This window comes from Ursus maritimus, unplaced genomic scaffold, assembly GCF_017311325.1.
Source record: "Ursus maritimus isolate PB19 unplaced genomic scaffold, ASM1731132v1 scaffold_24, whole genome shotgun sequence".
Classification (NCBI taxonomy): domain Eukaryota; kingdom Metazoa; phylum Chordata; class Mammalia; order Carnivora; family Ursidae; genus Ursus; species Ursus maritimus.
In genome coordinates, this window is record NW_024424897.1 from 14,269,527 (window position 1) to 14,282,229 (window position 12,703).

At 36.0% G+C, this 12,703-nt stretch overlaps 1 protein-coding gene across 5 annotated transcripts in view; it reads right to left on the reverse strand.

Moving 5' to 3' along the window:
- Nucleotides 1-12,703, reverse strand: part of CEP95 (centrosomal protein 95) — a 45,670-nt gene that overhangs the window by 8,281 nt on the left and 24,686 nt on the right. For all 5 annotated transcript variants that reach the window (XM_008693633.2, XM_040640387.1, XM_008693632.2 and 2 more), the window contains 3 exons: nt 10,048-10,160; nt 9,554-9,683; nt 8,829-8,982 (listed from right to left, as the gene is read on the reverse strand). In XM_008693633.2, the coding sequence (XP_008691855.1) occupies nt 8,829-8,982; nt 9,554-9,683; nt 10,048-10,160 (397 nt within the window). The remainder of the gene's footprint in view (nt 1-8,828; nt 8,983-9,553; nt 9,684-10,047; nt 10,161-12,703) is intronic.

Genomic DNA, 12,703 nt, shown 5'->3' on the forward strand with positions numbered 1-12,703 from the left:
GTGGCACTTGGGCATCTGCTAGTTGTGTAGAGGTAGACTCCATGCCTTTTTCAGAAAAAGGAGTAATTCTAAGGTTAAGGAAATTAGTTTGGTATCTATAGATAAACCTTCCCAGAAAATTCAAGTCTCCCTAAGTTTTTTTTTTTCACTCTTAATTCAAAACTTTCAAATTGATTTCAAATGTAATATATTAAGGGGGTGCCTGGCTGGCTCAGTTGGTAGAGCACGCAACTCTTGACCTCAGGGTCATGAGTTTGAGCCCCATGTTGGGCACTGAGATTACTTAATTTAAAAAAGTAAGATCGGGGCATCTGGGTGGTTCAGTCAGTTGGACACCCCACTTTTGGTTTTGGCTCAGGTCAGGATCTCAGGGTCATGAGATCGGCCAGTGTTGTGTTCCATGCTCAGCAGGGAGTCTGCTTGAGAGTCTCTCTCTCCCTCTCCCCTTCCCCTTGCTTGCTTGTTCTCTAAAATAAATACATAAATATTAAAAAAAAGTAAGACATTAAGAAAAACTGACTTGCACAATTGATTTTATTACACTTATTACAGCCATTCTTTTCATTGAAAGATTGTATTCTTTTCATTGAAGATCCAATGAAAATAACATTTTAACTTACAGTGAGTTTTCAAAGCAGGATATGATATATATGTGTATAGAAGGGAAAAATGTAGGTTACTAAGTGAGGCTTACCTAGCAATTAGTTAGGAAAGTTTAAGGGGAGAAAGATGAAACAATCAAGAGAAAAAAAGTATTTCTGGAGTAAAAAGCAGTTCTACCAGATGTAGAGCTTATGGAAACCTTTTTTTTTTTTTTTTAAAGTAAATTCTACTCCCTACATGGGGCTCAAACTCACAACCCACAACCCTGAGATTAAGAGTCCCGAGCTTTACAACTAAGCCAGTCAGGTGGCCCAAGATTCTAAAGAAATTTTTACACACATTTCTACTTTTCATAACTACACTTTTGCAACCTGTATGTCCTGCAATAGAGGAAATGGTGATATATATATTCATACAAATGGAGTATATTCTATGAACTTAGTAAAAATGAATGACTGGATCTGTAAGTATCAACAACGTTAAAAAAGTTGCAGAATAATACCATATCTTTGTAAGTTTAAAAACATAATAGCATTTATAAGTATAGATGAGCTATTACCAATATAAAAACAGGAATGAGAAGGTTCCAGTTTAAGATGGCAATATAGAGGCTCCTGAATGCATTTCCTCCCATGGACACACTGAATCTACAGCTACATATGGAATAATTCCCTCAGAAGGGAATCCAGAAATTAGCTGAATGACTCCTACACCTCCGGTGAATGAGAAAAAACCTACATTGAAATGGGCCTTGGCACACCCTCAAGAACAAAGGCGGCAGACTCCCAAGAGCTGGAGACAGGCACTACTCCTTCAAGACTGGGAGAGGTGCCTGTTTTACTTAGTGCACAGAGACAGGAAAATGAAGAAAAAGAAGAATCTGTCCTAAATAAAAGAATGAGATGAACTCAAACAGACCTTAATGAAACAGAGATAAGGACTTTACTTGATGAAGACTTAGAAACGGTGGTCATTAAGATGCTCAGCAGAGTCAGGAGAACAATGTGTGCACAAAGTGAGAATCTCAACAAAGAAAATATAAGAATGTACCAAACGGAAGTTACATAATTGAAAAATTTAACATCTAAACTGAAAAATTCAATACAGGGGTTCAACAGCAGACTAGATGAAGAAGAAAGGATCAGCAAACTCAAAGACCAAACGGTGGAACTTAGACAGAGGAGCAAAAAGAAAAATGAATAAGAAAGAATGAAGGCAGCAGCTTAAGGGATTTGGGGACACCAGCAAGTGGACCAATAGTCATGCTATAGTGGTGCCAGTAGGAGAAAAGAGAGAAAGCCAATTCAAAGAAATAATGGCTGGAAACTCCCCTAACCTCGGTAAAGGAAATGGACATCCAGATCCAGGAAGCCCAGACACTTTCAAATAAGATGAATCCAAAGACCCCACACTAACACACAATATATACAGTCAACTTTAATTTGAGAGAATCTTTAAAGCAACAAGAGAAAAACAACTTGTTATGTACAAGGGAACCCCCATACCACTATCCTTAGATTTTTCAGGTGAAGTTTTCCAGGCCTGAAGGAAATATCACAATATATTCGAAGTGTGGAAAGTTAGAAAAATTGCCAAGAAAAAGTATTTTACTCAGCAGAATTGTCTTCTGGAACCGGATAAATAGTTTTCCACATAAGTGAAAGCTAAAGCAGTTCATTAACGTTAGAACAGCCTTACAAGAAATTTTTAAGATACTTCTTTAAATAAAAGGGTGCTATTTAGTAATAGGAAGGCATATGAAAGTACAAATATCACTGGTAAAGGTAAATATATGGTTAAATTCAGAAAAGTCTAATGTTGTAACTGGTGGGTAAATCACATAAATCTAACATGAAGGTTAAAAGACAAAAGTAGCAAAAATTACAATAATTTGTTAATGGATACATAAGATAAAAAGAGTAAATTATGACATTAAGAATTAAGTATGGGAGCAGGAAGAGTAAAAATGTTGAACTCTGGTATGCATTTTAATTTGTTATAAGAGTACTAGAATATGTTTTATATAGGCTTTAGGTAAACATGCAAAAACCTATAATAAATACACAAAAGATAAGTCTAAGCATACCACTAGAAGAAATCATCAAATCACAAAGTGAGAGAACAGAGGAGTTACAAAACAACACTAAGCTGACACTTATCAATAATTATTTTAAATGTAAATGGACTAAATTTTCCAATCAAAAGAGAGTGGCTGAATGTTAAAACAGACACAACTACATGCTGACTATAAGAGACTCAAACTTTAAGGACACACAGACTGAAAGTGAAGAAATAGAAAAAGATATTTCACACAAATGGAAACCAAAAGAAAGCTGTGGTACTTCTATCAGACAAAACAGACTTTAAGACAGAGCCTGTAACAAGAAACAAACAAGATTATATAACAATAAAAGGGACAATTTATGAAGAGTACATAACATTTCCAGGTATTTATGCACCCAAAATAGGAGCATGTAAATATGTAAAGTGAATATTAACCAACCTAAAATAGGAGAAATAGTAATACAATATTTAACAGACATTTAGAGACATTTACAGAACATTCCATTCCAAAGCAGCAGAATATACATTCTTCTCAAGGATACAGGAACATTGTCCAGGACCAATCATATATTAGGCCACCAAACAAGTCTTAATAAAGAACACTGAAATCATATCAAGCATCTTTTCTGACACAATGGTATGAAATTAGAAAGGAATTACAAGAAAACTCGGAAATTCACAAATATAAAGAGATTAAACAATATGCTACTGAACTAGAAGGTCAAAGAAGAAATCAAAAGAGAAATTAAAAAAATCTTCAGATGGAAAAGGAAATAAATACAACATATCAAAACTATGGGAAGTAGTGGGGCACCTGGGTGTCTCAGTCGGTTAAGTGTCCAACTCTTAATTTCAGCTCAGGTCACGATCTCAGGGTTGTGGGATCAAGTCCTACCTAGGGCTCTGTGCTGGGCATGGAGCCTGCTTGGGATTCTCTTTCTCTCCCCCTCTCCTGCCACCTTGCATTCACACAAGCTTGCTCTAAAATAAAACCCATTTAACAAAACAAAACAAAAAACACCTATGGAATGTAGCAAAAGCAGTTCTAAGATGGAAGTTCACAGTGATAAATGCATATATTAGAAAACAAGAAAGATATATGATACCTAAAGTACAAGCAAGAAAATAGGACTACATCGAACTAAAAAGCTTCTGGAATGGGAAAAAAATATTTGCAAATTACAGATCTGATAAAGGGTTAATATCCAAAATATATAAAGAACTCCTACAACTCAATAGCAGAAAGCCAAATAATCAAATTTAAAAATGGACAGAGGAACTGAATAGACATTTTTCCAAAGAAGATCTACAAATGGCCAATAGGTACACAAAGAAGTACTCTACATCAATAATCATTACAGAAATGCAAATTAAAACTATAATGAAATATCACTTTATGTCTATTAGAATGGCTATCATCAAAAGACAAGAAATAACAAGTATTGGAGAGGATATGGAATAAAGGGAACCCTTGTGTACCGTTGGTGGAAATGTAAATTGGTATAACCATCACAGAAAACACTATGGAAGTTCCTCAAAAAATTAAAAATAGAATTTATCCTATGATGCAGCAGTTTTATCTCCTGGAATATATTCAAGGAAAACGCTGTGGAACAGATTATCTGCTACTCCATGTTCATAGTATTTATAATAACCAAGACATGGAAACGTTGTGTCTAATGATGGATGAATTATTCAGTCATAAAAAAGAAGAAAATCTGTCATTTGTGACAACATGGATATGAACCTTGAGAGAATTACCATATCTCACTTATATGTAGGATCTAACAGAAAAAAAGAAACCACTTATATGTGGAATCTTTAAAAAAAAAAAAAAAGGGCCAAACTCATAGAAAAAAAGATCAGATTTCTGGTTACCAGAGACAGGTGAGGGGAGGAATTTGATGAAGGTGGTCAAAAGGTACAAACTTTCAGTTATAAGATAAATTAGTACTGGGAATATATTGTACAACATGACGACTACAGTTAACTCTGCTGTATGGTGTATTTGAAAGTTAGGGTAGATCCTTAGAGTTCTCAACACAGGGGGAAATTTTTTTTTTTTTGATCTATAGGAGATGATGGATGTTAATTGTTGGTAATCATTTCACAAGGTATATAAATCCAGTCATTGTACAGTACACATACACAGTGCTGTATGTAACTGTATCTCAATAAAACTGGAAGAAAAAAGAGAATCAAGATCTCAAACAACCTGACTTTACACCTTAAGGGAACTGGGGGGAGGGGGGAACAAAAGAAGCCCCAAGTTAGAAGGAAGGAAGGAACAATGATCAGAACAGAAATAAGTGAAACAGACACCCAAAAAAGGGGAAAAGATCAATGAAACTAAGAGCTGGTTTTTAAAAGATTAAATAGAGATAAAATCTTTAGCTAGACTTCACCAAGGGAAAAAAAGAGGAAAGAAACAAGTAGAATTAGAAATGAAAAAGGAGACATTACAACGAATAAATACCACAGAAATAGAAAGGATCATAAACTACTATGAACAATTTTATGCCAACAAATTGGACAACCTATAAGAAATTGGTTAATTCCCCAAAACATCAAACCTACCAAGATTTAATCGTAAAGAAAAAGAAATCTGAACAGACTAATTACAAGTAAGATTACATCGCTAATAAAAACCACCCAACAAAGTCCAGGACCAGAGAGCTTCACTGATAAATTCTACCAAACATTTAAAGAAGAATACCAATCCTTCTCAAATTCTTCCAAAAAATAGAAGAGGAGAGAACAGCTCCAAACTCATTTTAGAAGGCCAGCATTACCCGGATAACCAAAACTAGACAGGACATCACAACAAAATTACAGGCATAATGATGAACCTTGATGCAAAATGAATTATGGATGAACACAGATGCAAAAATTCTCAACAAAATATTAGCAAATGAATTCAGCTGTGTGTGTGTACATATATACATTTAAAGATTTATTATTTTAGAAAGAGGAAGTGTGTGTATGTGTGTGAGCAGGGGGAGGGAGAGAGGCAGACTCTGCTGAGCATGGAGCCCAATGTCAGGCTTGATCTCATGACCCTGAGATCATGACCTGTGCCAAAACCAAGAGTTGGACACTTAACCAACTGAGCCACTCAAGCTCCCCTGAATTCAACTGTACGGTGAAAGGATCACACACACCATAATGAAGTGGAATTTATTCCAATGCAAAGATGGTTCAACAATCCACAAATCAATCGATGTGACTTGCCACATTACAAAATGAAGGATAAAAATATGATCATCTCAACAGAGAAAGCATTTAATAAAATTCAACATCTATTCAGGATAAAAACTCTCAACAAACTGGGTATAAAGGGAATGTACCTCAATATAATAAAGGCCATATTTGATAAGCCCACAGTTAACATTATGCTTAATGGTGAAAAGCTGAAAGTATTTCTTCTAATTTCAGGAGTAAGACAAGGATGCCTACTCTTACTACTTTTATCCAACATCTACAGTAGTGGAAGTCCTAGCCAGAGCAATTAGCTAAGAAAAAGAAATGAAAGGCATTCAGGGGTGCCTGGCTGGTTCAGTCGTGCAGCATGTGACTCCTGATCTCAGGGTTGTTTGAGCTCCACATTGACTGTAGAGCTTACTTAAAATCTTAAAAAAAAAAAAAGGCATTGAAATTGAAAAGAAAACTCTGTATCTGCAGATGACATTATAATAGTTATAGAAAACTCTAAAGACCCACCGAAAAACTGTTAGAAAAACGAATTAAATAATTCAGAGAAGGACAAATACCATGATTTCACCCATATGTGGAATTTATCAACAAAGAAAAAAGAGACCAAAAAACAGACTCTTAAATGCAGAGACCTCGTGGTTGCCAGAGGGGAAGTGGGTGAAGGATGGATAAAATAGATAAAGGAGATTAAGAGTACACTTAAGATTAAGATTAAGAGTAAGCACTGAGAAATGGATAGCATTATTAAATTATTGAATCATTATATTGTACACCTTAAAGTAATTAACACTGTATGTTAACTAGAATGATAATTTAAAAAAGAATAAAATACCTACAAATAAATTTAACCAAGGAAAAAAAGACCTATATACTGAAAGCTGTAAGACATTGATGAAAGACACAAATAAATGGGAAGATATTCCATGCTCAAGGATTTAAAGAGTTAATATTGTTAAAATGCTCATACTACCCAAATTCATCTAGACTCAATAATCCCTATGAAAATTCCAATGGTATTTTCACAGAAATAGATGACAAAATTTGTATGGAACCACAAAACACTCCAAATAGCCAAAGCAATCCTGAAAAAGAACAAAGCTGGAGGCATCACACTTTCTGATTTCAATCTGTATTACAAAGCTATAGTGTTACAACAATATGGTACTGGCATAAAAGACACACAGATCAACGGAACAGAATACAGAGCCCAGAAATAAACCCACACATACATGGTCAATTAATTTACAAGTGAGCCAAGAATATACAATAGGGAAAAGAGAATCTCTTCAAAAATGGTGCTGGGAAAACTGGACAGCCACATGCAAAGAATGAAAATATAACCTATCTTACACCATATGCGAAAATCAACCAAAATCAATTAAAGATTTGAATGTAAGACCTGGAACCCTAAACTCCTAGAAGAAAAAAGCAGGTAAACTCCTTGACACTGGTCTTGCCAATGACTTTTTTGGATTTGATATGAAAAGCAAAGGCAACGAAAGCAAAAATCAACAAATGGGACTGTATCAAGCTTCTGCACAGCAAAGGAAACTATCGATAAAATGAAAAGGCAACCTACCAAACAGGAGAAAATACCTGCAAATCAGATATCTGATAAAGAATTAATATCCAAAATATATAAAGAACTTGTACAACCCAATCGCAAAAAAACAAAAACAAAAACCCAAAAAACTATCCAATTAAACAATGGGCAGAGAAACTGGATAGTTTTCCGAAGACGACCTATACAGGGCCAAAAGGTACATGAAAAGGGGCTCAACATCACTAACTGTCTTGGAAATGCAAATCAAAATAACAATGAGATGTCATCTTACAGGTTTTGAATAATGGCTATTATCAAAAAGACAAGAGATATAAAATGTTGGAGAATGGAGAGAAAAGGGAACCCTTGTGTACTGTTAGGGGGGATGTAAATTGGTGTAGCCACTAAGTAATACAGTATAGAGGTTACTCAAAATATTAAAAATACCATATGACCCAGTGATTCTACTTCTGGGTACCCAGAAATGAAATCACTACCTTAAAAAGATACATGCACCCTCATGTTCACTGCAGCATTATTTACAATAACCAAGATACAGAAACAACCTAAGGACCCACCTACAGATAAATGGATAAAGAAAAAAAAATAAAAATAAAAGAATATTATTCAGCCATAGAAAAAAAAGGAAATCCTGCCATCTGTTACAACATGGATGGGTCTTGAGGGCATTATGCTAAGTGAAATAAGTCAGACAAAAGACAAATAATGTATGACCTCATATATATGTGGAATCTAAATAAATCAAACTCATAAAGAGAACAGATTGGTGGTTGCCAGAGGGTGGGTGTGAAGATGATCAAAAGGTACAAACTTCCAATATAAGAGAAGTTCGTTCTGGGGATATAATGTCCAGCATGTGACTGTAGTTAACAATACTATATTGCATATTTGAAACTTGCAAAAAATCCCATCTTAAAAGTTTTAAGAAAAAAAAAATCTGTAACTATGTGAAGTGATAAATGTTAACTAAACTTACTATGGTAATCATTTGTATCAATATCAATCACTATATAAGTAAATCATTACACTGTACATCTTCAGTGAATACAATGTTACATGTCAATTGTATCTCAATGAAATAATCAATAAAAAATAAAAACAGTAAGAAGATTAAAAATTTTGGGAGTTATTTCTTTGAAGGAGGGGAAAAATGGACTGTGGGGAGGACAGACGGGATTTCAACTCTTATTTTTAAATGCAAAAGGTGTAAAGCATATATAATTGTTAGCATCTGCTTTTAGATGGTGAAGATATAGGTATTATTATTTTTGCTCCTTTTATATATTTCTGAAATATTTAAAATGAGAAAGCCAGTCAAAAACAAACGCAAGACCCTAAATGGATCCCTGGGACATCCTTATCCTGGCTTCTCTGGGATAAGTACCTGGCCTTTGCTTCTTCGGCCCATACTCCATGATGCTGTCACTGTGCTGAGACAGTGTTTCATCCTTCCTACTCTCCATCTCTTCGTTTCCAATACCGTCTTCTTCATAGTCAGTCTTTTCTTTAATTCGATCACCCAGGGCACTTTTTAACATCTATTGAGAAAATACTTTTCAACATCTTTGATTTCAGCAGAATGCAAGTTGGAGAAAGTAGAATCTTTAAAAAGCTTCTTCTCATAATTAGGCACTAATAACTTTCAGATACTTATGCATAGTTTCTGAAGGGTGTATATCAGTGCTATGGACTATTTAGTTTCAATAAACATTAGAGTAAATCACATAAGGATTTAATACATTTATTCAATGATACCCCCAAATTGTAATACCGGATTTTGTGAGAATCAAGAGATCTAACTTTATACCAAATCTGTCTTAGGTGTATCTAAAATAAAGATTTTAATGTAATCACTTAAAATGATTAGTTTTCATCAGAATTCAACAAAAATCAGGATAAATCTGTACCAAATTTGGTTATATCATGAAAGGCAAAGTAAGAGATGATTTCTCATCCTGTGTCCTACCTGCCTGATTATTGGAACATTTTCACAGTAACTAAGACACAACTAATTTTAGTACCATGGTTTAGCTTTCATCTTCAATTAGAAGATCACTTAAATACTCTCCGACTATGGTAATCTCAATATAGATAAAAAACAAGACTTGCCCAATCTAGTTCAGAGAGCCGCTGAGACAGTTTCTCAGAAACTGAATGTAATTCTTGTTCTGTTAACCTCTTTCTTGGCCTCTGGGAGACGTCTGAATCCCAGGATGAGACTGCAGGTCTGTTTTCATATCTGTAATAAAATGACCATGTGACATTTAAGTAGCCAAGTGTGCTGTAATGCATTCTTTAACAAATATTTCATACTGGTCTTCACAGCTAAATCTAGAGAGTATACTCTTTTTTTTTTTTTTTTTTTAAAGATTTTATTTATTTATTTGACAGAGACAGCCAGCGAGAGAGGGAACACAAGCGGGGAGAGTGGGAGAGGAAGAAGCATGCTCCTAGCAGAGAAGCCTGATGTGGGGCTCGATCCCAGAACACTGGGATCACGCCCTGAGCCGAAGGCAGACGCTTAACAACTGTGCCACCCAGGCGCCCCTCCTTTCTTCAAATCCCTTTGCAAACAGACTGAAAACAGACTGCAATAATGTTACCTTTTTCCTTTGGGAAGCTTCCTTATCCGAGGGCCTTGGCTCTGAGCTGAACCCATTTCCTGTTTGTTATCTTTAGGCAACTTCGAAGTTAAGAGAACTTTATTATCTGATTCCTGTTAAAAACAAGAGAGAGTTGATTTGAAAAAGCTACAAAAGATAGCACATAAAAACATTTTGGGTGGGGGGGAAAGGGAGGACCTGTGGCACAAAGCTCAGTACCTTTATTCTCCATGTTTTACTTTTTTTTTTTAAGTTTTTTCATTTATTTAAGTAATCTCTACACTCAACATTTGAACCTGATGCAGGGCTCAAACTTACGACCCTGAGATCAAGAGTTGCATGCTCTTCCAACTGAGCCAGCCAGGCACCCTCGTTTTACTTTTTTAAGAACACATTTATCCAGGTGCCTGGGTGGCTCAGCTGGTTAAGCGTCTGACTCTTGATTTTGGCTCAGATCATTATCTCAGGGTTGTGAGACTGAGCCCTGCTTCAGGCTCTGCACTGGGCGTGGAGCCTGCTTAAGATGCTCTCTCTCCCTCTACCTCTGCCCCTCCCCCTACGCACCCAGCTCATGCTTGCTCGCTCAAAAAAAAAAAAAAAAAGTCAAAATACTCTCTTGATCCTCAATACCAAAGGAATGGAAGAGTGATGTCTATAAACTTGTATTCAGGTAAAAACTGTGGGTCAGGATGCCATTCAAATATAAAGGCAGGTGAGGTGTCCTCAAATATGAAAATTTTATGGCTACACCTGGACAATGAAAAAATGATCAAATCACAAGTGGTATTAAAATCATTCTCTTTAGTATTAAGAAGTCAACAAACTGTCCAAAATTGAAACAGTTAAAGATAAAATCTTCTCAAATACAAACTCTTAACGTTTTTAACAATTTATTTCTTTTTTAAAGATTTATTTATTTTAGAGAGCAGGCNNNNGTGCGCCGGGGGGGGGGTAGGGAGGGAGGGACAGAGGGGGAGGGAGAGAAATCCCCAGACTCCCCGCTGAGCGCGGAGCCTGATGTGGGGCTTGATCCCAGGACCCCAAGAAGGCAGACTGAGCCACCAAGGCACCTCATTTAATAATTTATTTCTTAATCTCAGAAGAAATCTTATGAAGAAACATTTGATGTTTAAGAATCTCTTCAATTTCACTTATCTTTTTCTTCTACCAAAGTAAACACTTTTTAGTAAATAACAGCTATAATAAAATCACATTTAAAAAAACTTTTTATTGAAGTTTTAAGTGTCCTGCTCAAGAATTATTTCAAGAATTATTTCAAAATGAGTATTCCCACTTACATGCCACTCAGGTTAGGAAATAGAATATTACCAGCAACTCAGAAGCTCTTCTACCATCCGCCCCTAAAACTCCCCCAAATGTAACCATTATCCTATGATCCCTTTTATCTATCTATTCACCCTATCTGAACAGATACACAGAATGTTTAGAAGAATGATGGCTACCTAATGCTAATGATGCTTACTTCATCTTTGCACTTTTTATGCACTGTTTGAATTTTTAATAATGAGAATGTATCATTGTTTACAAATTCACCTTTTGCATAGCTGTTCATTTCTAGGAGGATAGGAACAAGATAACTTTACAAAAAGGGATTTTTTTTTTCAAAGAAGAGTGAAAGCAAATAAGCCAAGGTATTAATAGCAGTTCACACTGTGTAATAAGAATATGGATGACAGACTATTTCTCAAACTTTTTTTTTTTTTTTTTAAAGATTTTATTTGTCAGAGTGAGAGAGAGACAGAGTGTGCACATGTGCATAAGCAGAGGGAGCGGCAGACAGAGGGAGCAAGGAGCCTGATGCAGGTCATGATCCCAGGGTCCTGGGAAACACTTAACTGACCCAGGCATCCCTCTTTTTTTTTTTTTTTTTTTTTTTTAAGGATTTTATTTATTTGAGAGACAGAGAGCACACAATCAGGGGAAGAGGCAGAGGGAGAGAGAAAGGGAGAAGCAGACTCTCCACTGAGCAGGGAACCCAACATGGGGCTTGATCCCAGGACCCTGAGATTATGACCTGAGCCACAGGCAGACGCTTAACCAACTGAGCCACCCAGGTGCCCCTATACTTTCTTATACTTATAAAAGTTAAAATGATTTAACTAGGGACATAGAATATGGGTTCTGAAACTAGAATACTGAGTTCAAATCCTGACTCAACAGTTGCTGTGTGACCTGAGACTAGATATTTAATCTGTTTATATCAGCTCCCCCATGGGAAATAAAAATCATACCTTACCCCACAGCTATTGTGAGGAGTAAATTATTCAATACCTGTAAAATACCTATAACTTGTGCATGACACAAAATAAACACATAATGCATGTTAGCTCTTAATATTTTCCTTTTTATACATTCATCCCTACTATCTTGGAGTAAGAACATGTAGGTATGGAGGGAGGAGTTAAGATGGCGGAGGAGTAGGAGACACCGTTTTCAGCCAGTCCTCCGAGTCGAGCTGGATAGGTACCAGACCAGCCTAAACAACCACGGAACCAGCCTGAGACGCAGGAAGACGCATCTGGATCTCTACAAATGAACATCTCCAGTGCTGAGTATTGAGGTACGAAGCGGGGAGCCATGAAACTGTGCACAGATATCGGAAGATAAACGGAAGGGGGAGGGAGCTGCCGCGTTC